Raw genomic sequence first — 23,882 nt, 5'->3', positions numbered from 1 at the left:
ACAAGAATGTAAATAAAAATTAGACATTGGTAATGAGCTTTCCAAATTTCTGAAGATTAATGTTAATATTGATTGTGTGCAGAACTGTACTGATATTTCATTACACATGAGGCGAGAAATCAAAGAAGTTATAGCAGTCAGCTGGCATTTCTGCTTTCATATACTGGAAATCATTAAATTTCCTCATCTTAATAAGGCGTCTTGATTTCAATGTCTTGAACTCAATCTAGCAAGTCCTCCCAAGTTAAATGAATGTTGAATGATAACTTGTACTTTTCTTTTTTTTTCTTTTTATGGTACATCAACCTTCGCAGGTCATGAACCACTAGGTCTCCTATCTTTTTCTCTGGTTTGATGCTTGTGAAATGTGTATTATCTATCATCATGAAGTTTTAGTCTTTAATTTGTTTGATTATGTATGATGATGGTTTTATCCTAGCACACAGGATGAGTACTGCATACCTTCACTCAGTGAAGACCTCATCTACCATACCACATTCAATGGCACTATGCATAGAGTCACTATGAGGTACTTCTGAATTGTATTGATGCCAAATATTCTGACTAAAACAGAATAAGCATTGATAATAGTTATGCTTCTGTTCTAGTAGCAACAACGTTTACTCCAAAGCACAAGCTCTTGCAAATTTTGGCTCTCTGAAATTATCTTTTTGAAATGATGGTACTACAGATATGCAAAAAACTTGATTTCTCAAGACATCCTCAGTTTCATTTCAGAGGTAACAGTAACCATTATTGGAATGAAGATTATATAGTATAAAGTTATACTGTACATCTATAGCTTTGTTTCATATTACCTACTACCCATGGGCTTTGGGTACAAGAAAACAGCCTGTATATCCATAGTCCAAACTAACTCACACACTAAGTAATGTTGCCATATTTGAATGATTCACATGGATCACAAGTCAATGATCTTTTTTGAGTATGAAGACAGAAAACTTTTCTTCCTGGAATTTATTACAGAAGTAGGTGACTTCAATAGCTTTTAATCTTTTTTTCAACATCCATTTTGTATTCCTGATGAAGGTTTGTATTAGTGGTCCCGGGAAATAAGAACTTTTGTACTCTGTATGTTGGTGTATTTTTGCAATAATGTTATTCTACAATGGGCAAAATATTTAACCAGTTTGTGAGGAATTAATTATCAAAATCATACACTTTAGCTCATTTACCACTTTTGGGACCACAATGGACTGATGCATTGGTTCCTGATGAGCTGTCAAGTAATGTGTATGCTGTCCATTCATCCTCATTATCCTTTAGCCATTACACCAAAACCTGAAACAAGAGTAGGTTGCAGACTTGACAGGCTGATCCACCAGGAAGTTGTAAATTGTAGGCATAGGGTGATTGTCTCCTTGATCCTTGTGCTTTTTACCTGTTTTATGTCTTTCCTTGAAATCAAGGCTCAAGTCTTTAGCGTCCAAAATTTATGAATGTGCCTTCGTTGTTCTTCATTTATTGAGTTATGGGTTTTGGCGTACAGACAAATGTAGATTGGTATAGAGGTCCCACCACAGCAGCTGGAACAACTTCCATCAGTTTTCCTTTTTATGCCACTCACCCTTCAACTGTTTTTTTATAATACTTGGCTTACATTTTCTATCACGATAGACTTTAACACAAAATTGAAGCCACTACACTCAATTTAGTTATGGCCAATGACTTGTTTCTTAGTTTACAAAAGCAGCACACTGCTGATTAATTATGGAAAATGTTAAAATATCCAATAAAATAAAGTATATATCAGGGGAATACCATAGAACAAGCTGCTTAAATACTGATTGTTTGACTCCAGAAATATTTATTTCCCTAAGTCAAAATAATGACTTAGGCAAAGTGATAATAATGTGTAAATCACCTTGTGATACAGGCAGAAAATTTATGAGGAACTTAATACCACTTACTTTTGAGATATGACATTGGCAAGTATATCAGTAGGTGTGCAACATGTTGGAGATGGGATTCAGGCAAAAATACAAAAATGTCTCAAAACTTACTTAGGCAGTTAGTTTATGTGGCTGACAAAAATTTGTAAGTTGACAAGAGAAGTGTACAATCAAATTAACATAATATAATGTGTAGGAGCCAACCTATTATTGGAGAAGCAGTAATCTATTCAAACATGGAAAGGTACTTGCCATACATACAGTACAGCTGCTTACACAGCTAATATCTATCAAGGAAGTCCAACCTACAGAACAGGAAGTTAATTGTGCAATATGGGATAATAGATTATCTATGATATTAATATTGATGAAAAATATAAATGCTTTCATAAAAATGAAGGGTAAAATTAAAATAAATTCATAAAAACAGATCTATTAAAATTACCCAAAATTCATTAACCCATTTGCTTCGCCACAGACTTTATCGCAGTATAATAAATACTGCATGGAGTTATATAGTGGCTTTCATTGGCTAACTGTAGCAGAGGGTAGGAACACCACCAAAAGCTATTGTTAGTCATACCTCTTCAATGGTATTTTTCATTATTGATTTATGCCTGCTTCAAAGTTCTTAAAATAATTCATATTAATTATTCATCACTTCTCATATAGTTTATTTATTTCCTTTCTTTGCTAAGCTATTTTTTCCTGTTGGAGCCCTTGGACTTAAAGCATCCTGCTTTTCCAACTAGGGTTGTTGCTTAGCTAGTAATAGTAATAATAATGATAATAATAATCATAATAACAACAACAATAACAATAATAATTATAATAATAATAACTAGGGCAAGTAAAAGGACCCACTCAAGCTGCCATCTGGAAGAAGGATTTCAAATAAAACTCATGAAAGTGGATAAATGTTTTCTCTTGAGAGAACTAAGCTGGATTTTGTCATGATCTACAGAAAGCCTAGCCGAGTGAAGACCTTTGCAAGAATTAATTTGAGAAAGTTAATCAGGAAACCTAGGTCAGAAGCACTTGAAGGACATATTGGTATACACAGTACACATTTCTCTGTCTCAACCCAGACCAGCCAGTTGTCCAGTTGAGCAATTACCTGTAATACTTACAACAGGAGGAGCTTGATCACTGCCTTTGCCAGTTCTGTAAACATCTTGAAAACCATATACTGTAGCTGAACTACTCCTAAGCTGAGACCCCAAATAAGAACAGACGTGAGGAGAAATAGGAACATGCCAGGAAGCATCTTTCAAATTGATAGTACGGGTTCAGACCTCTATGGGTATTAATTGGCAGACATGGGCTATAGTCTTCACTTTTAAGACATCACAATTCATGTATCTGTTGAGACGAGAGAAGCTGAGGGTCATTCTTCTCTCAGTTTAGTCCTTCTATGGAACCCTGACCTTTCAGGCCTATAATGTGTCTCCAACAACAGAAAGTCCATTATTTTTGGAAGTGTTGGAGGCTATCTCTGACAGGAGGACATTCATTGTTGGGGTTCCTTACTCTGGTGTCCCAAAATGGGACCAGTACTATGATGTAGATTGTTCGGCTTGTTTTCCTTTATCAGTAGAACTGCGGAAGTATCCCAAAGGACCTGAGACATCCGACCGAGAAGGTTGTGGTTGTTTCATAGATGTTAACTGAGACCTACCACCCTGAGGGAGATTGAAGGAAGAATGGGAGGGCTACAGTTGAGCCTCTTTGGTAAAGATTCTTCCTGAAGAATGTTTAAAACACTGCTGTTGATAACTGCAATTTTACCCCTCATTAAGGAACTTCCACCTCTTCATTGGTGGGTGAGGAAATTTGTTTCACTTTTGTGAAAGAAATGTGTTTGCTGCCCTTGCATTATCCTTGGTTGTTCACGAGGGATTAGTAAAATATGCCATTACAGGAAAGAGCAATATTATACAACTCTTCTATCTCAACCTATTCTGATCCACAAGTACCAAAACCTGACATATATCATCAAATTTACTTAAACTAATAATTTCCATGATACAGTAATAAAGTATATAGTTAGGTTTTTTCACTCAATAATACCTGCTGTATATTTCTATATATAAGACACAACTTAAATCCTAAAATTCACCCCTGAAAATTGAGGATCATCTTATAAAATTGATATAAAAATCACACCTTGAATTCCAAGTGATGTTTATTGGTAGGCTTGCATAGGCCTCAGCGTGATAACCGATAGTAAAGGTAACCAAACCATATTTACCTTACATATCATTGGTGGAGCTGGGAGAGAGTGACTGCTCCCCACACTCAAGTTTTGGGGTGTTTGAATGTGCGTGGATGTAGTACAATAGAGGGTAAAAGATGTGAGATTGGAAGTATGTTTAGGAATAGAAGGATGGATATATTGGCTTTGTGTGAGACAAAGATAAAAGGGAAAGGTGAAGTGATGTTTGGTGAAATGTCTGGTAGAGTGTCTGGGATTGAAAGGGGAAGAGCAAGAGAAGGTGTGGCTTTATTGCTGAGTGAATAAATGACGGGTAAAGTAGTGGAATGGAAGAAAATATCATTTAAGTTAATGTGGATAAGGGTTAGGTTGGGTAGGGAATGTTGGGCTTTTGTCAGTGCGTATGGGCCAGGTTGTGAGAAAAGTGAAGAAGAGCGGAAAGAGTTCTGGAATGAATTAAGTAAGTGTGTAGGACTGGGTAGAAGGAATTATGTAGTTGTCATGGATGACTTAAATGCTAGAGTGGGCACTTGAGAGGTAGAAGGTGTCATTGGGAAGTATGGCGTACCAGGTGAAAATGAGAGTGGTGAGAGACTGGTAGATGTGTGTGTTGAGCAAGAGAGGGTGATAAGTTCTAGCTTTTTCAAAAAGAAAGATAAAAACAAGTATACATGGGTAAGAGTGGCAAATGGAAGAGTGGTAAAAAGGGCATTAATAGATTATATGTTGATAACTAAAAGAATAGATGTGTGTGTTGGGTAGGGAATGTTGGGCTTTTGTCAGTGCGTATGGGCCAGGTTGTGAGAAAAGTGTAGAAGAGCGGAAAGAGTTCTGGAATGAATTAAGTAAGTGTGTAGGACTGGGTAGAAGGAATTATGTAGTTGTCATGGATGACTTAAATGCTAGAGTGGGCACTTGAGAGGTAGAAGGTGTCATTGGGAAGTATGGCGTACCAGGTGAAAATGAGAGTGGTGAGAGACTGGTAGATGTGTGTGTTGAGCAAGAGAGGGTGATAAGTTCTAGCTTTTTCAAAAAGAAAGATAAAAACAAGTATACATGGGTAAGAGTGGCAAATGGAAGAGTGGTAAAAAGGGCATTAATAGATTATATGTTGATAACTAATAGATGTGTGTGTTGAGCAAGAGAGGGTGATAAGTTCTAGCTTTTTCAAAAAGAAAGATAAAAACAAGTATACATGGGTAAGAGTGGCAAATGGAAGAGTGGTAAAAAGGGCATTAATGGATTATATGTTGATAACTAAAAGAATGTTTGGAAGATTGAAAGACGTGCACGTGTTTAGGGGTATGGCTAACGGTATGTCTGATCATTTTTTGGTGGAAGGAAAATTAGTTGTAGCAAAAGAGTGGGGGAATAGAGTAGGTGGATGTAAAAGGGAGCTAGTGAGGGTTGAAGAGCTAATAAAACTGGGGGTAAAAAGTAAATATCAAGAAAGGTTGAAAATGGCATATGACGAAGTGAAAGTAAGAGAAACTGGTAATTTAGAGGAGGAGTGGAAGTTAGTAAAAGAAAATTTTGTTGGGATTGCAAGTGATGTGTGTGGCAAGAAGTTTGTTGGAGGCAGCATGAGAAAGGGCAGTGAATGGTGGAATGAAGGAGTTAAGGTAAAAATGGAAGAGAAAAAGAGGGCTTTTGAAGAATGGCTGCAGAGTAAGTGTAGAGAAGTATGAAAGATATAGAGAAAAATGTGGAAGTAAAGAGCAAGGTAAGTGAGGCAAAGAGGGCAGCTGACCTGAGGTGGGGTCAGGGATTGGGTCATTCATATGAAGAGAATAAGAAAAAGTTTTGGAAAGAAGTGAAGAGAGTAAGGAAGGCTGGTTCAAGAATTGAGGAGACAATGAAAGATGGAAATGGAAGGCTGTTAAAAGGAGAGGAGGCAAGGAAAAGGTAGCCAGAATATTTTGAACGTTTACTGAATGTAGAGGATAATAGGGAGGCAGATATAATTGCTGTTGCAGGTGTTGAGGTGCCGGTGATGGGAGATGAGAATGAGAATGAGAGAGAGATTACAAGAGAGGAAGTGAGGAGAGCACTAAATGAAACGAGAGTATGAAAAGCATCTGGTATGGATGGTATGAGAGCTGAGATGTTGAAGGAAGGGGGTGTGACTGTACTTGAATGGTTGGTGAGATTGTTTAACCCTTTTACCCCCAAAGGACGTACTGGTACGTTTCACAAAAGCCATCCCTTTACCCCCATGGACGTACCGGTACGTCCTTGCAAAAAAATGCTATAAAAATTAGTTTTTCATATTTTTTGATATTTTTTTCAGAAAATTCAGGCATTTTCCAAGAGAATGAGACCAACCTGACCTCTCTATGACAAAAATTAAGGCTGTTAGAACAATTTAAAGAAAATATACTGCAAAATGTGCTGGGAAAAAAATAACCCCCTGGGGGTTAAGGGTTGGAAATTTCCAAATACCCCGGGGGTAAAAGGGTTAATATGTGTTTTGTGTTGTCAATGGTACCAGTAGATTGGGTTTGTACGTGTATTGTACCACTATATACGGGTAAGGGAGATGTGCATGAGTGTTGTAATTCAAGGGGTATTAGTTTGTTGAGTGTAGTTGGAAAAGTGTTTGGTAGAGTACTGATTAATAGGATTAAGGATAAAACAGAGAATGCAATCTTAGAAGTACAGGGTGGTTTTAGAAGAGGTAGGGGTTGCATGAATCAGATTTTTACAGTTAGGCAGATATGCGAGAAATATTTAGCAAAAGGTAAGGAGGTGTATGTTGCGTTTATGGATCTGGAGAAAGCGTATGATAGAGTTGATAGGGAAGCAATGTGGAATGTGATGAGGTTATATGGAGTTGGTGGAAGGTTGTTGCAAGCAGTGAAAAGTTTCTACAAAGGTAGTAAAGCATGTGTTACAATAGGAAATGAAGTGAGTGATTGGTTTCCGGTGAGAGTGGGGCTGAGACAGGGATGTGTGATGTCGCCGTGGTTGTTTAACTTGTATATTGATGGAGTGGTGAGAGAGGTGAATGCTCGAGTGCTTGGACGAGGATTAAAACTGGTAAACGAGAATGACCATGAATGGGAGGTATATCAGTTGTTGTTTGCGGATGATACTCTACTGGTTGCAGACGAGGAAGAGAAGCTTGACCAATTAGTGAGATAATTTGGAAGGGTGTGTGAGAGAAGGAAGTTGAGAGTTAATGTGGGTAAGAGTAAGGTTATGAGATGTACGGGAAGGGAAGGTGGTGCGAGGTTGAATGTCATGTTGAATGGAGAGTTACTTGAGGAGGTGGATCAGTTTAAGTACTTGGGGTCTGTTGTTGCAGTAAATGGTGGAGTGGAAGCAGATGTACATCAGAGAGTGAACGAAGGATGCAAAGTGTTGGGGACAGTTAAGGGAGTAGTAAAAAATTGAGGGTTGGGCATGAATGTAAAGAGAGTTCTGTATAAGAAAGTGATTGTACCAACTGTAATGTATGGATCAGAGTTGTGGGAAATTAAAGTGACAGAGAGACAGAAATTAAATGTGTTTGATATGAAGTGTCTATGGAGTATGGCTAGTGTATCTCGAGTAGATAGGGTTAGGAATGTAGTAGTGAGGGTGAGAACGGGTGTAAGAAATGAGTTAGCAGCTAGAGTGGATATGAATGTGTTGAGGTGGTTTGGCCATGTTGAGAGAATGGAAAATGGCTGTCTGCCAAAGAAGGTGATGATTGCAAGAGTTGATGGGGGAAGTACAAGAAGAAGTCCAAGGTTTGGGTGGATGGATGGAGTGAAGAAAGCTCTGGGTGATAGGAGGATAAATGTGAGAGAGGCAAGAGAGCGTGCTAGAAATAGGAATGAATAGAAAGCGATTGTGACACAGTTCCGGTAGGCCCTGCTGCTTCCTCCGGTGCCTTGGATGACCGCGGAGATAGCAGCAGTAGGGGATTCAGCGTTATGAAGCTTCATCTGTGGTGAATAACGGGGGAGGGTGGGCTGTGGCACCCTAGCAGTACCAGCCAAACTCGGTTAAGTCCCTTGTCATGCTGGGAGGAACATAGAGAGGAGAGGTCCCCTTTTTTGTTTCATTTGTTTGATGTCGGCTACCCCCCAAAATTGGGGGAAGTGCCTTGATATATGTAGGTATTATTGACACACATTCATGATAGCCTATTTGAGGAAAAAATTTATATTAACATTGAAATCAACTTTTATCTATGCTAGTAGGTAGTAGGTTGGCCAGGGCACCAGCCACCCATTGAGATACTACTGCTAGAGTCATGGGGTCCTTTGACTGACCATACAGCACTACATTCGATCCTTCCCTCTGGTTACGGTTCATTTTCCCTTTGCCTACACACACACCGAATAGTCTGGCCTATTTTTTACACATTCTAAGTCTTTCCTCATACACCTGACAACACTGAGATTACCAAACAATTCTTCTTTACCCAAGGGATTACTGCACTAATTGTTCAGTGGTCACTTTAATCTTGGTAGAGGTAGAAGGGACTCTTTAGCTATGGTAAGCAACTCCTCTAGAAGAAGGACACTCAAAAATCAAACCATTGTTCTCTAGTCTTGGGTAGTGCCATGGCCTCGGTACTATGGTCTTCCACTGTCTTGGGTTCGAGTTCTCTTGCTTGTGGGTACACTCGGGCACACTATTCTATAATATTTCTCTTCCTCTTGTTTGTTAAAGTTTTTATAGTTTATAGGTATTTATTTTAATGTTACTGTTCTTAAAATATTTTAATTTTCCTTGTTTCCTTTCCTCACTGGGCTATTTTCCCTGTTGGAGCCCCTGGGCTCATAGCATTCTGCTTTTCCAACTAGGGTTGTAGCTTAGCAATAATAATAATAATAATAGTCCAGCTGAGACATTGTAAACATATAGTTATAATAGAGTTCTTAGCAACCTTTATCTTTTTCTTTTTCCAGCCTATCGATAATTTTTATGGTAGTGTTAATGACGGTAGTACTAACGTTTAAATAAGTATTAGTATTAATTTTTCATTAAAAATCCATCATGATACAAATTATCCTCACCCTTTCTTGAATCTCGCACCATCTTCTCTGTCACATCGAACGTTCTAGCTGCCTAGCTGCTTTTAAAACTTTTAATTTAAAACTAGCCTCGAAAAGGGATTTTGACGTAGGAAAAATCTATTTCTGGGCGAGGGACCTGTGCCGCCCAGTGAATAAGCTCCATTTAGCACTTATTCTTAGGTAAATTACTGCTAAATATACCAGAGAAAAAATGTAAAGGAGTGCTAGGTTAACTAGCTCGCTCACCTATTGGTGTCGGTATAAAATTGGGCGTATAATCCAGAGGTCCCGCACTATTTAGATTCATCCACGACAAAGACCCCAATAGAGGAGGGCCGTTCAACCTCACTCGGCACCACCAACTCTGCATCCGCTCAGAACCCAACTCCTTAGCACCCAAAGTTTGGGGACTCCAAGGGAGAGGAGCTGGGAGGGTTCACTGGGCGGCACAGGTCCCTCGCCCAGAAATAGATTTTTCCTACGTCAAAATCCCTTTTCTGGGCTCGAACCTGTGCCGCCCAGTGAATATATACAAGAGAAATGTCACCAAACTTGCAAAATAAAGGAAAAAACATAAGCGTAAGGGAAATACAAGTTGCTTTAATCAGAGATGAGTGCCAAAAACAATTATAAGGGTATCTTAACAGGAACATAAATCCACTTGGTAGAACAATTGACAAATAAGGTAAGGTATAATAATGCCGTGAGTGATAATATATACAGATACTCAGGAGTTAAAAATTTACAAATATAATAATAGTATTCAGGTGCGAAACCAACGAATACAAATACAGTAGGGTATAAATGAGGCAGGTAAGGGGGAGAGATAAAATGACAAGGAATTAACATGTGAGTTACCTGGGAGTAACTACGCTCCCTGCAGCTACTGTAGAAAATTTTAGGGCTTCCAAATGTTTAAGGTAGTGTTTCTTGAACACTGACGGTGATTTCCACCCTGTATACCTGGAAAGGTCCGTAAAATTCATGTGGTGAAAAAAGTTCACCGAAGTAGCAACCGCTCTGATATCATGTGCAAGAGGAAAAGAGTCAGGGCTAGCTTGTTTAATAAAATACAAAATTTGTTGCCTGATCCCTTTAATGGTAATGGTACCGCCTTGTTCTCTAACGAATAGAGGCCCCGAGGAGTTAGAGGAGGTCCGGGATAAATAAGACCTAAGAGTAGTAACAGGGCACATAGACGGATCTTGCATGAGGGGAACAATTTTCCAGGAGGACCATCTATTCTGAGGGTCTTCGTTCTTAGCCAAAAAGAATTTGTTAGGTGAAAGAAGGACCTCTCCCGAAGGAAGGAACTCAATATGACCCGGGTCTCTCGACAAGGCTGCCAGTTCAGAAATTCTTGCCCCGGAAGCCAAGCTCACCAGGAAAAGTGTTTTCCTGAGAAGGGGAATGTAATCACAAGAACTGTTAATGGTATCAGAAGCCAATTTGAGTACATCATTAAGGAACCAGGTCACCGGGGTAGGACGAGTAACCGGTTTCAGTCTGGCACAGGCTTTCGGAATTGAAGCTAACAAAGAGTCGGTTAAGTCTATGTTAAAACCCACTAGGAAGATCTTTTTCAAAGCAGATTTAATAGTGGTGATAGTATTGGCTGCCAGACCTGATTCTAATAAAGTTCTAAAGAAAGTGACTGTAAGGTTCAAGTTCATACAGTGCACGTCTGAGTCTATCAAAAGTTTTGCCAACTTTTTAACCGCAGAATCATATTGGCGGATGGTGGAATCCCGTTTATCTGATTCTAGGAACAGGGTGTTTTGAGGATCGATATTGGCACCATGCATGGCCGCAAACTTCATGAAGTCCATAAAGTTAGGGCGCTCTGAATGTTTGAGAAAGCGTACACAACGCGTGTTTGTACTATCTGAGACAGAACCGGATTGGGTATCGGGTGAGGATATAGTCTCAACTCTCGCAGGAGAGGATACCAATTGCTCTTGGGCCAGTTGGGTGCGACCAAGGCTACTCGTCCCTTGAAGGATCTCAGTTTGTCTAGGACTTTCAGTAAAAGATTCACCGGGGGAAAGAGATAAATCCTTTCCCAGATGTCCCAATTCTGTGACATGGCGTCTGTGGCGTAAGCCTGAGGGTCTAGATTGGGAGCCACATATACTCTCAATTTGTGGTTGGACTCCGTGGCGAAGAGGTCCACTTGGAGACCGGGAACCCGAGAGAGAATCCACCGGAATGACTTTAGATCGAGTGACCATTCCAATTCTAGAGGGGAGGTCCGGGACAAGGCGTCTGCCACTACGTTCCGGACTCCAGCCAGGTGGACAGCTGAAAGATGCCAACGGTTCGAGGCTGCTAGGGAGAATATGGCTACTAGAACATGGTTCAGAGGCCCTGATTTCGACCCGCCTCTGTTGAGGCAGCGGACCACCACTTCGCTGTCGAGGACCAGACGAAGGTGTTGTCTCTTGGGTAGAGCGAGACGTTTCAGGGTTAGAAGAACTGCCATGGCCTCCAGCACATTGATGTGAAATTGGCGGAATAAGGGAGACCAAAGACCTTGAACTTTCCTGAGCTGAGAATAGCCGCCCCAACCTGATAGGGATGCGTCCGTGTGAATGATTAACTTCGGAGGCGGAAATCGAAGGGGAACTGACTTTGACAGATTGTTGGCCCTTGTCCAAGGAAGAAGTCTTTCCCGTAGAATGGGAGGAAGGCGGACTTTCCTGTCCCGGAGCTTCCGGTTTGCCCTTGAACGCCAGACACGATTGATGTCTTTCAATTTTGCCTTCAGAAGTAGATCCGTCACTGAGGCAAATTGAAGGGACCCCAGAATCCTCTCTTGGAGTCGTCTGGAACTTACTTTGTCTTTGAGAAAGCGTTTGGTGTTCCTTGCAATCTCTAACCTCTTGGGTTTGGGAAGACACAGAGTATGAGATATAAGATCCCATTGCAGGCCGAGCCATTGGAACTTTGATTTCGGAAGAAGACGGGACTTCTTGAAGTTGATCTGGAAGCCTAGAGATTGAAGATATTGGATGACTCTGTGAGTGGCTTTTAGGCAATTTTGGGAGGTGTCTGACCAAATGAGCCAGTCGTCCAGATAGGCTACTACTTGAATTCCTTGATTTCTGAGTTCTTGAACAGCAACTTCTGCTAACTTTGTGAAGATCCTTGGGGCGATGTTGAGCCCGAAAGGCATCACCTTGAAGGAGTAATTTTTGTCCCCTAGGCGGAAGCCTAGATACGGACGGAAGTGTCTCGCTATCGGGACGTGATAATAGGCGTCTGTAAGATCGATAGAGGTGGTGACGGCCCCACGGGGAAGTAAGGTCCGCACCTGCGAGACAGTAAGCATTCGAAACTTGTCGCATTGAATGGACAAGTTGAGAAGGGATATGTCTAGAATCACTCTTCTCTTGTCCGAATCCTTCTTCGGGACACTGAACAGCCGACCCTGAAACTTCAGGTGTTTTGTTTCTTGTATGGCGTTCTTTTGTAACAGATCCTGGACAAATTCGACTAGGTCCGGAGTGGAATGTTGATGAAATTTGTTCGGAGGAGGAGGCCCTTGAATCCAACTCCACCCCAGTCCCTTGGAGATAATACTGAAAGCCCAGGGACTGAACCTCCATTTGTTGCGGAAGGCATAAAGCCTCCCCCCTACCTGCTGCACCTCAGTATTGGCTTGAGGAGTTGCCTCCACGTCCGCCTCGGAAGTTCTTTCCCTTGCGAAAGAATCTTCCTCTACCTCTGTTCTGGTTTGAACCACGGTGGTAGCCTCTACCTCTGTTATAACTCTGGGAAGAGCTATGAGCCTCATAAGACTGGTTAAAGGCAGGAGAGGTGGTGGAGGCACCGGAAAGCTGGCTCTTAGGGAGCAGAACGGTGACATAGTCGTCCGAAGAAGGAGCCTGGGAGGTGGAAGGCTGTGCAGGAGCAGCAGGAGATGGAGGAAGAGGCTGTCGGAAAATGGACGAACTACTCTGCTGTTGCCTGAACTGGGTGGAGGTATACGGGCGGAGCTTCTTCCTACCCCGGGCTTGGTAATTTGCGGGGTCATATTTCCGTTTAGGAGTCAAACCCCAACGGGCTTTAAGGCTCTGATTGACTGTAGTGGCCTCTGCCAAGACTTCCTCCACAAGATCCTCAGGGAAGAGATTTGAACCCCAGCAGGAGGACCGGATAAGCTTATTAGGCTCGTGCCTAATAGTCGCCTCAGCCAGGACGTGTTTGCGACACCTACGTTTAGCAATAGCGAAGTCATAAAGATCGAAATATAATGACTGCAACGTAGCCTTATTGAGAGTCTTAAAGATACTCTAAGTATCATAAGTTAAGGCTATCGACTCCGTAGACGTGGCCAAGTTCAAAGTTCGGCCAACACGTAGGCGGGAATCATACTCCTGTTTAATGAGGGATTCCGGGAGACGGGGAAGCCGTTCACTAAACATAACTGAAGCACAGTCCGCTGATAGCTTGCCAGAGGTAAAAGTGGTATGGACATTGTCCCAACACTCAATACCTGAAGGAAGAAGGAGGGAGATCGGATCCACCTCTCGGATGGGAGGCAAGGGCTTCTCCTCCAGAGCATGTTGGAAAGCAAGCTCTGCTACCTTATTGACGCATGGAGTCACGGTGTTTTTGTCCATTAAGAACATTGTGAAGGAACTCTTATAAGGCGTCAACATGGTGTTGGTGCAACCAATATCATTCAGGAACCTAGCCCAAACAGATTGGGCTTGTTCTTTTGGGAAGATGACAGTCTCTTTGGGGACCTTATCCAGCCGAACCAGAGCTTCCTCGGTAAGCCTGGCATAACCATGAAATGGAAATGCCAGACCAGGAGGAAAGAATTCAAAGTCCTCTAGAGGACGAGTGCCAAGACCTTCCAATGTTAACATCCCGTCTGAGAATGGGGAATGAAGAGCCATGCGCCAAGGATTATTCTTGGTAAACGGCGGGAGCTTAGAGGCATCCGGGATGAGAGAGCTTTGGACTCGCTCCGGAGCACCTTGCTCTAATCCCAAGTCTCTGACCGATGTTAGAGAACATCGTGTCCATCTTGGCCTGCATTTCCGACACCAACTTAGCTTGCATCTCCGACACAATGCGAAGCATGGCTGATTCGGAAAGGCCCGGGCTAGGAGCAGAAGTGGCGGATTGTACTACCGGGTCGTGAGACTTAGAGGAGGAGCCGGAAGCCTTAGATGACGGGTTTGTATTCAGCTTGGAACTATGGGAAGCCTTGTGGGGCTTACGAGCTTTAGGTAAGGTTTTAGATGTAGACTTATCCTTGGGGGGAACCGGGTGTGATCGATGAGACGAATCACGGTCCCCAGAAAAACCATGAAAAGAAGAGCGATCAGATGAAGAAGAAAGAGCGGGGCTGAGGATAGGAATCTCAGCGCCGGTAACACCTGCCTCACTTACCACCCTACCTGCATCCGGATCATCCAATAACATGGGTTCAACATCCAAGTTCATGGAAGCAACATTGTCTTCCAGATCTCCGGGGGCATCCAACGGATCTTGTTCTTGGTCAATGAATCCCGCTATGGTGGCATCAATGTGGGCAATGATGGGAGCCGCAACATGCCTAGCCACAGCGGCTGAAGACTTGGCGTTAGGGTAGATCATGGCACAGTAGTCTTCAGACAGGACGTAAGGCTGTTTGGATTTCACGTTCCGGGCAAATCCCCCAACCCACACTTTCAGTGTGGCCCGAGCCGCAGTCTTCTGCTCTGGGGATGCCTGAAATAATAGTGGGAATTATATAAAGGAAGATTCCCAGTGGTCCTTCAAGACCATAGAAATCTTTACTAAATAGTGTATGTATACCAAAAAAGGTAAAATAATTAGGAAGGCAACATAGCCAACGGAACTCACCGAATCAGATCCGAGGGTGGTGATGAGGTCAAAACAGACCATACAGTTATCAGGGTGCCAGACCACGATGTCCTCCAGCTGAACTCCGCAGAGGGCGTGAGACCGACATACGGTATGGCCACAAGGCTGATGAAGAACAGCCGCACAGGCCGTCGTCTGACAATGCACCATCTATAAAAAGAATAGTATATGAGAAACTGTAATTCTCTTAAGTAGGGGCGGGTCCGGAGGACCCGGGACTAACATAAGTCTAACTTAAGACTAGAGCTTAACTGTAATACTCTTAAGTAGGGGCGGGTCCGGAGGACCCGGGCCTAAACATAAGTCTAACTTAAGACTAGAGTATAGCTATCCATTCCGGTCGAGCCGGGATCATAAAAAAGGATGCAACAAAGAATTAAGACACATGGTGTCTGATTTCCCGGAGCGAGGTTAAGCCCCGGGCCGGGAAATAAAAGTATATCCATAAACCAATACATATAGGAACTCCGGGATAGTGATCTGTCATATATAATCATATATAATCATAGGAACTGTTATAAATTAATAGGGGGGCGGAACTGTAGATAAGAACCGCCAACCGAACCCGGAGGGTTTCGTATAACATAATAAAAGTGTGATAGGTGAATATAAAATAGGGTGCACCGGGATCCAACTCTGTTGACCGGTGGCCAACCCGTCTAGACAGAGACGAACCCGCCGGGACACCCGGAGGACAAAGTCCATAAACACTGAACTACCCCCTCTAAAAGGAGGGAAGGCAACGGTCCCCTAGGGGAGGGGGGAGAGAAGCCTAGCCGCCCACCTAGCGAGAGGGGGAGCTTGGGGGAGGATCACGTGATATGGAGCAGCAGGGCTACCAACTGACGATCCCTAACCAGACAGATCAAACGGAGTAATAAGATCAAATATTCATTATAATAGTAATAGCGTTGAAAATTATATAAATATACACATAAAAAATTTAGGGCAAGGCATAACATAATAAATAAATCACAAAGGACAACACCTGATGGCTTATAAAATAAAATTGCCGCCTAGTAACGAAGGTCGGCAAGCCATTACGATACGTAACTGATATCGGCCCTAAAAATGAACCACGAGGGTTCTAAACGCTAAATAATGAATATCTACAATAACATATAAAAATTAATTAATAATAAAAATAATACACTTAGTAACACCGCGAGTGAAACTAAAAGCTCTCAAAACAGGAGTACCGACTGTAAGCGGAATCAAGCAAGATCGATATGAACGAAGAGAATAAACTCCTATAATTTAAATATTAAACGATCTAGATTGCTCAAAACACAGCAAAAACATAGCTTGGTACTTAACTTAGACGGTGTCTCCTGGGAAACCGATGAAGAAGCCATAATCCAAAGGAAAATAAGCAAAACACGAGAGCACAAAAAAGCGGGTTACCATAAAGGCGTGCTAAAAAGGAGTTGGTTCTGAGCGGATGCAGAGTTGGTGGTGCCGAGTGAGGTTGAACGGCTCTCCTCTATTGGGGTCTTTGTCGTGGATGAATCTAAATAGTGCGGGACCTCTGGATTATACGCCCAATTTTATACCGACACCAATAGGTGAGCGAGCTAGTTAACCTAGCACTCCTTTACATTTTTTCTCTGGTATATTTAGCAGTAAATTACCTAAGAATAAGTGCTAAATGGAGCTTATTCACTGGGCGGCACAGGTTCGAGCCCAGAAATCTTCTTTTGGCTGGTGGTCCCATAATTGATGTGATAAAAGTTGATAAGAAATTAAACTGATTTAGAAATGAAGTTAGGAAAAGTTTTTTGGAAATGGAATGTACAATTATTGTTTGTAACAGTTTAGAACAATCATAAGACCATGAAATGATCGTAAATCATCATGCTGTCATTGGCAGTAGTTTGTTATTGCTGACCAAGTGCAAACAAAATGGTTACATCAATTTACTACTGTTGACCAAACACAGACACGTTTGTTGTGATTGGCGATGAAATGTAAACAAAACAACAATGGTTTCCATTTTTGGTGGCATGTTTGGGAAAAGCATGATGTAAAGTCCCCTTCATTAATTTTTAATTTCTAAGGATACAGCAAAAGCTAGCCTATACACTGATGCCTTTGTAATTTGCCAATCTTCTTATATAAGCACTATTTGTAATCATGTATGATAAGATAAATCTATTTATATTTATGAAAGGTTTTGGTTAATGACCCCTAACATTTTGCTAATGACCCCTAACATTTTGCTAAGCAAGGGGATTTGTTATATGCCGCCATCATCATCGTCTCCTATTACGCCTATTGACGCCTGTCATCTCTATATTGAGCTTTTAACTTGATACTTCTTCATTCATATTCTACTTCATGCTTCATAATATTCAGCTATGTAGGAGGCATGGGTCTTCCAACACCTCTAGTGCCTTGTGGAGCCCCGTTGAAAGTTTGGTGAACTAATTTCTCTTGGGAGTGCGAAGAGCATGCCCAAACTATCTCCATCTACCCCTCACCATGATCTCATCCACATATGGCACTTGGGTAATGTCTCTTATAGTTTCATTTCTAATCCTGCCCAATCATTCAACTCCCAATATATTCTTCTGAGAGCTTTGTTCTCAAATCTATAAAATCTGTTGGATATTGTTTCATTGTCCTACCAAGACTCGTGTTTATACAGTAACACCGATCTCACTAAACTGATATAAAGCCTGATTTTTATATGTAATTTCAGGCGACTTGATTTCCAAATTTTACTTAAACTAGCCATTGTCTGATTTGCTTTTTTCAATCTTTCATTAAACTTCAATTCTAAAGACCCTGTATTAGAGATCATAGTTCCTAAATATTTAAATTATTCCACCTTATTAATCCTTTCTCTTTGTGATATGTAGATTAAATTTATCTATTATTATGTTAAAGAACCAGGGAGAAAGATTTAGTTTTGCGTATTAAATTTTAATGTTAAAATTAAAACATTCCAATGATTTGTAACTCAAAAATATCACTGTATTCTATAACAAAAGTTACTCTTAACTTCTCGTACTTTATTCTGCATCGCAAGACATGTGTATTGAATGATATACTTTAGCCGTGGACATTCTAGAGTTCATCATGAACTTTCGAGAAAACGTCTGTGGTGCATATATGAGATTGTGTGACGCGTTAGGAGGGGAGACTATTTTCAGCCATCGTTAGGTTAAGGCTACTATTGTGGAGACAATTTGTGACACCTGTTGTGATACTGAGTTTTATACCTGTACTTCATTTTACAACACTACTAAGTTTTTTAGAAGATAAGAAATTCTTGAAAGATTGAATAGCATCAGAAGCTGTGTTCTTGATTATCATCTTTTACATTTGAAACTAAAGTTTGGAAAATCCTTCAAAATTTTGCACTGAAGCTTTATTAGCATCTGTAGTCTCCCATCATAGTGACTTGTAAATCTAAGGCCTGTATAACATTGCAACAAATTTCTGTTAAATTGTTATCAGTAGGTGAACTGTGAGTATTTTATTAACCTTGTAAAATATTGTAAATACTATCATTATTCATAAATATAATTATTGTTATGTTTGCTGACTTTTATTTTCTTTCACTGTTACAGTTTTGCTATTTTTCATGCTAAACCTATTATTAAGGGAAAAAGCCACTTAAGTAGATTTTACATACCGTATATACTCGTGTAACAGCCGATCTCATGTATTGTGCGATCCCCAAATTTTCACCCATAAAATATGATTTTATCATATATCTCATGTATTATGCAAGTTATTTTTGAGAAACCAAATTACAACAGACTAACATTTTTACTCCATTTCTTTACCCCATCTTCTACTTCAAAGAGTTAGAAAATTAAAAGATAAGATTAAAAGTATCGTAAGTAACGTTATAATCATTGCGTAAACGCATACAGCCACAACATCAATCGAACAAAGAGCAGTTGATTTGTTAGGAACACTCGAATCAGATAGCTGCTGTTTTGTTAGCATATTGATATTGTATGATAGTAAGCAAAGTAGCGTAAGACTGATATTTTATAACCTTATTCACTATGGAGAAAAGATCAAGAAAATATACTTCCAAATATAAACTAACAAGCTGTAAATAAAGGCGAGAAAACTAACAATATTCATAGCCACTATTATGTTTGGAATCAGGGAAAGCTGTGTCCGAAACTAGAGGAAATAAAAGGGAAATTTAGCGGGAATCTATGAATTTGCAAATCATGTAATAAATGTAAATGCCGAATTTCAAAGATAAAGTCACAGTGGCTGAAAACAGAGAATATAATTTTATTATAACACAATATAAATAATTTTGTAAACTTTATAATCAACCACCACAGAGCTAAGAAAAAAAACTATGAATTGTCGTGTATCGGCAACATGAATGAAACTCTGCTTAACTTCTATACGCGATTCAACTCAACCGTAAATAAAATATGAGAGAAGTATTTCAAATAAAACTATTGAAATTAGTACGCTAATTGGAAAATGATAGATCAAGTAATAATTGCTTCTTGTAGGACATATGAAATATCCTTTGGTAGTTTGCCTTAATCAGCTGATTTGGAGAGCGTAAAGGAGTTTCAATCCACTTTAATACATAAAAAAATTATAATGGAAAAAATTATAATTCACTATGGTTTTATTTATAAATACGATACTAAAATATGAATACTGTATTACATGCGTTATTATTTAATACAGTTAAATATAACATCAGTTTAATCAAAATCATGTTTATTTCAACTATAGCTTGTATTTTTTTACAGTTTGAGCGACGAAGTAGCTTAGTCCAAGAGTGCATATGCTAATTTCATATCTCGTGTATGATGCAACCACATTGAATTTAGCTTCAAAGTTAGTCTTCAAAACTTACATGTTACGCAAGTATAAACGGTAATCTACATTTTTATAATAGCTGACCGTAACAGCAATCTATTGCTCCTCAATTTACAGTAAAAAGACAGATGTGTGTACTGAGTTTTCTTTGACATGTCAATAATAGCAAGGATATTTATAATGAAATGATTTACAATTAGTATGAGGGTAATGGTTTGTACTTGTTTAAGAACAAAAGGTAATTAGAATACAGGCCTGCAAGGCTCAAGTCAATACAAACACCAGCTTCCTAAGTTTCCTGTCTTATCAAAATCATAGCCTTATATTACTGAGTATTCCCTTGTACAGTATAGTGAATTATTACTAATGCTGTATCCAGTCTTGAATGCATCCCATTTAATTTTGGCAAGTTGCAATGGGACACATGGACCAAAGAATATAAAATCTTCAATAGCTAGGTTTCTCAAGTAAGCTCACTCTAGCACTGTACTGTAATCATTATACTATAATTATTCAATACAACCAACTTGTTCATACTCAATGATTAAAGAAAAGCTAAAATCAAATTATTGTATGTGCTTTCCCAATACTTTGATCACTTACTGTAAATCACTGCTATCACGGTTCCAGGACAGGATGCTGTCTTGAGACAATTTTTTAAGATCATCTTTATATTTTTGAGGACTGAAGTATGCCACCAAATGCTGTTCCTGAAAGATTTGAAAATAATGTTCATAATTCTTTCACCGATTCCTGACAAAATTAGAATTTTAATAATAAAATATATTACTTTGATAGTTACCTGCGAGTCACAAAGCTAATATCTACGGAGCATGAACTACTTGACCTTAAAACCACAAATTTTAAAAGAAATTTATATTTTACTTCACTATACAAACCTGAGTCCATTAGCAGGAGTACGTTTTCTGCTTGGCTGTAACTAGGCTATCAAAATTTATAACGAGGTATTTGTGATTACTGGCAAGGAAGCCGTGACCCTCAGCCAGTACGAGTAGCCACTATGACCTTCATTACGTGATTGTTGGGGGGGGGGTGACGCAGGATGTAAAAATCAAGGACACAGGTTTGTATAGTTAGGAAAAATACAAATTACTGTACTTTTAAAATTTGTAATTTGTTCCTACATGAATACAATCCTTGTCCTTTCTTAGGAGACTCATCCTAAGGAGGGAGGAAACCGCTATAACTACATTAGCTGGTATAAAATCCTGGGAAGTTAATACTCGTACACTTGAACCTGATAAGAGGTGTGGCAGTGTTGATTCCTACCACCTCCCAACACTTGAGAATAGATTATCATGGGTTAGGCTGATAGCTGGTTGAGGAAGATACTATATTCTGGAAGGCTACGATGTCGCAACATATGGCCAATTATGTATGTGTCCTACATTCTATCCATCCTTCCCCTTGTAAGGAGGATGAAGGAGATACTTCTATATCTGATTTGTATAGTACAGTTGCTGTATGGAATCTCACCCACACCAACAACCAATCCAGCAAATAACAGTACAGCTGTTGAACACCAAGTGAGGGAAACAAAATAGGCAGACGCTCCACCTCTTATCCCATACTGACGTAATGACTTATCGGGCTCTGGCCTTTAGGAATAGAGTCACTGACAGGGCCTTCCAAAAGGCTGAGGTAAATCCAATATTCTGGTTTTGTGTGGTGGTGGTCCTCTCATCCCATTGTGGGAGTGCATATCCAATTGTTCAAGGAAAGCAATTGTTTTTATTAAAGGGATGGAGATTTACCAGCCCAATGATTTAAATTTGATTCCTACTGAGCTGGTCCGAATTTATAGATAAAATGATGTATGTACAGTATATCAAATCTTATTGATAATAAAAATAGTTTAGAAATTAAAACCTATGATAAATAGGTATCTAAGATTTATATATTAAACTTGTTTTTCTTAAAATCATTAAAATTAAAAACAAAATGGAATAATACTCAGAATCAGATAAAATTGAAGATAAAGCTTTCTGACCATAACATAAATCACTATATTTCACAAACTACAAATTTTAAAAACAATCTGGATCTTTCCTAGTTGTACAAACCCGAGTTATGTAAATGGGTTACTACTAGTTCTGTTTTCTACGACCAAACAATAATAAAAGAAAAAGAGCTATGTTTCAGTATGATTTGTTAACTAGCAACCCCAGTACTGGGCAATGTTAAGTGTGGCCACCAGAAGGCTTCACTCTATTCTGGTAAAAGACTTGTGGGGTGGTTGAAGTGTCACAAAATATATGTTGGAAGGTCAAAATAGTATTAATCATCTCTACTTCACAAGGATCTTCTTCATCCTTGGAGGTATCAGATGTGGCTAGTATGTCAAATCTTTTCTGTACAGGAATCTAAACTTCTTGCTTATATGGATGATTTTAGAAGTGCTTTTAGTATTTTCAATTCATCATCATCATCACTTCCTAAGCCTGTTGATGCAAAGGTCCACAATTAGATTTCATAACAAACATAACCTTTAATGCAGCAAAGAAAAAACTTTATGGTAATGATAATGTCGAAGGGTCAGCTTTCTGAAGCATTTTGATCAATTTCTGTGATTCCACTTCTATTTCCAAACCTGTCTGTAGTTCCACAGGTCCTAATTTACAGAATAATTAACACTCCACCTCTGGGGTATTGTCACTCTAAACCATTGCATTCTAGTACTTCTGTTCTTACTCCTAATTGTTCAACTAGACATGCTTATACCAATAGAGTACCTGTAATTGAAAATGTGGTACAGAAATGTGTAGAATAGAGAAATCCACTTTTCATGGCATTTGTTGACTATGAAAAAGACTTTGATAAAACACCGGTCAATTTTGTGAAGAGTCTTCCGTTATTATGGAGTTCCTCTTAAATATAAAAGCCTTTGATAGAACACCAGTCAATTTTGTGAAGAGTCCTGCGTTATTATGGAGTTCCTCTTAAATATGTAAATTTGATCAAGTCTGTTCATGAGCATAGCAAGTGCAAAGTTAATGTTATTGGAGTCCTAAGTCCTATCTAATGAATTTTCAATTAACAGTGGAGTACTCCAAGGGAATGTGTTGCCACCTAGGTTGTTTATCCTCCTCATGGATTTTGTAATGCATAGAACAGTTGGGGATAGTGGAGAAGGATTGGACTGGATTGGTAACAGGAAATTAGCTGGCATAGAGTATGCTAATGAGGCTGCCTTTATTAGCAGAACACCACAGGACTTACAAACCCTGATTACCAGAATGCATGAAATATCATATGAGGTTGGGCTCAAGACAAATAGAAGAAAGACAGATGATAATGGAATATGCAATGGAAGACGAAATATCATTGAAAGGAGAAAGGATTAATGAGGTGAAATCATTTAAATATTTAGGAACCGTGAACTCTACTACAGGATCTTTAGAATTTGAATTTAATGAAAGATTGAAAAAGGAAAATCAGAAAATGGCTAGGTTAAGTAAAATTTGGAAATCAAATCGCCTCAAATTACTGTATGGACACGAGACATGGTATCACAATGAAACAGGATTAGAAGTGAAAGTATAAGAGAGATTACCCAAGTGCCATATGTGGATGAGATCATGGTGGGGTAGATGGAGATGGTTTGGCCATGCTTTTGCAAACTCCCCAAGAGAGATTAGTTCACCAAACTTTCAACTGGGCTCCACAAGGCACTAGAAGAGTTGGAAGATCCAGGCCTACATGGCTGAGGACTATGAAACATGAAGTAGGAGATGATGAATGAAGAAGTACTGATTTAAAAGCTCAAGATAGAGACCCTTTGCGTCAATAAGCGTAGAAGATGATGATGATACGAAAAAGAAAAACTGGGATCCAATTGTAACCATATTAGGTTACCTGGCAATCCACTGCTGGGCAGTATTATATGCTGCTGTGATGCAAGCTTGCTGTTAAGCAAGCTCCACTCTATCCTGATCAAAGACTTGTGGGGTGGTTGAGGCAGGACCTTCCTTAAATGAATCAGGTTTGTATAGCAAGGAAAAAATATAAATTATTTTTTAAAAT

General features: G+C 39.7%; 1 protein-coding gene across 4 annotated transcripts in view; it reads right to left on the bottom strand.

The window, feature by feature from the left end:
• The window catches only part of LOC137631776 (myoneurin-like), a 262,298-nt gene that overhangs the window by 22,642 nt on the left and 215,774 nt on the right, over positions 1-23,882 (bottom strand). For all 4 annotated transcript variants that reach the window (XR_011041946.1, XM_068363734.1, XM_068363732.1 and 1 more), the window contains one exon: positions 20,442-20,548. Coding sequence is in view for 3 of the 4 variants with exons in the window: in XM_068363734.1 (XP_068219835.1) it covers positions 20,442-20,548 (107 nt within the window). In the remaining variant the exon portion in view is untranslated. The remainder of the gene's footprint in view (positions 1-20,441; positions 20,549-23,882) is intronic.

This window comes from Palaemon carinicauda, chromosome 40, assembly GCF_036898095.1.
Source record: "Palaemon carinicauda isolate YSFRI2023 chromosome 40, ASM3689809v2, whole genome shotgun sequence".
Lineage (NCBI taxonomy): Eukaryota > Metazoa > Arthropoda > Malacostraca > Decapoda > Palaemonidae > Palaemon > Palaemon carinicauda.
The sequence above is the reverse complement of the archived record's forward strand: the minus strand, read 5'-3'. Positions and strand labels throughout refer to the sequence as shown.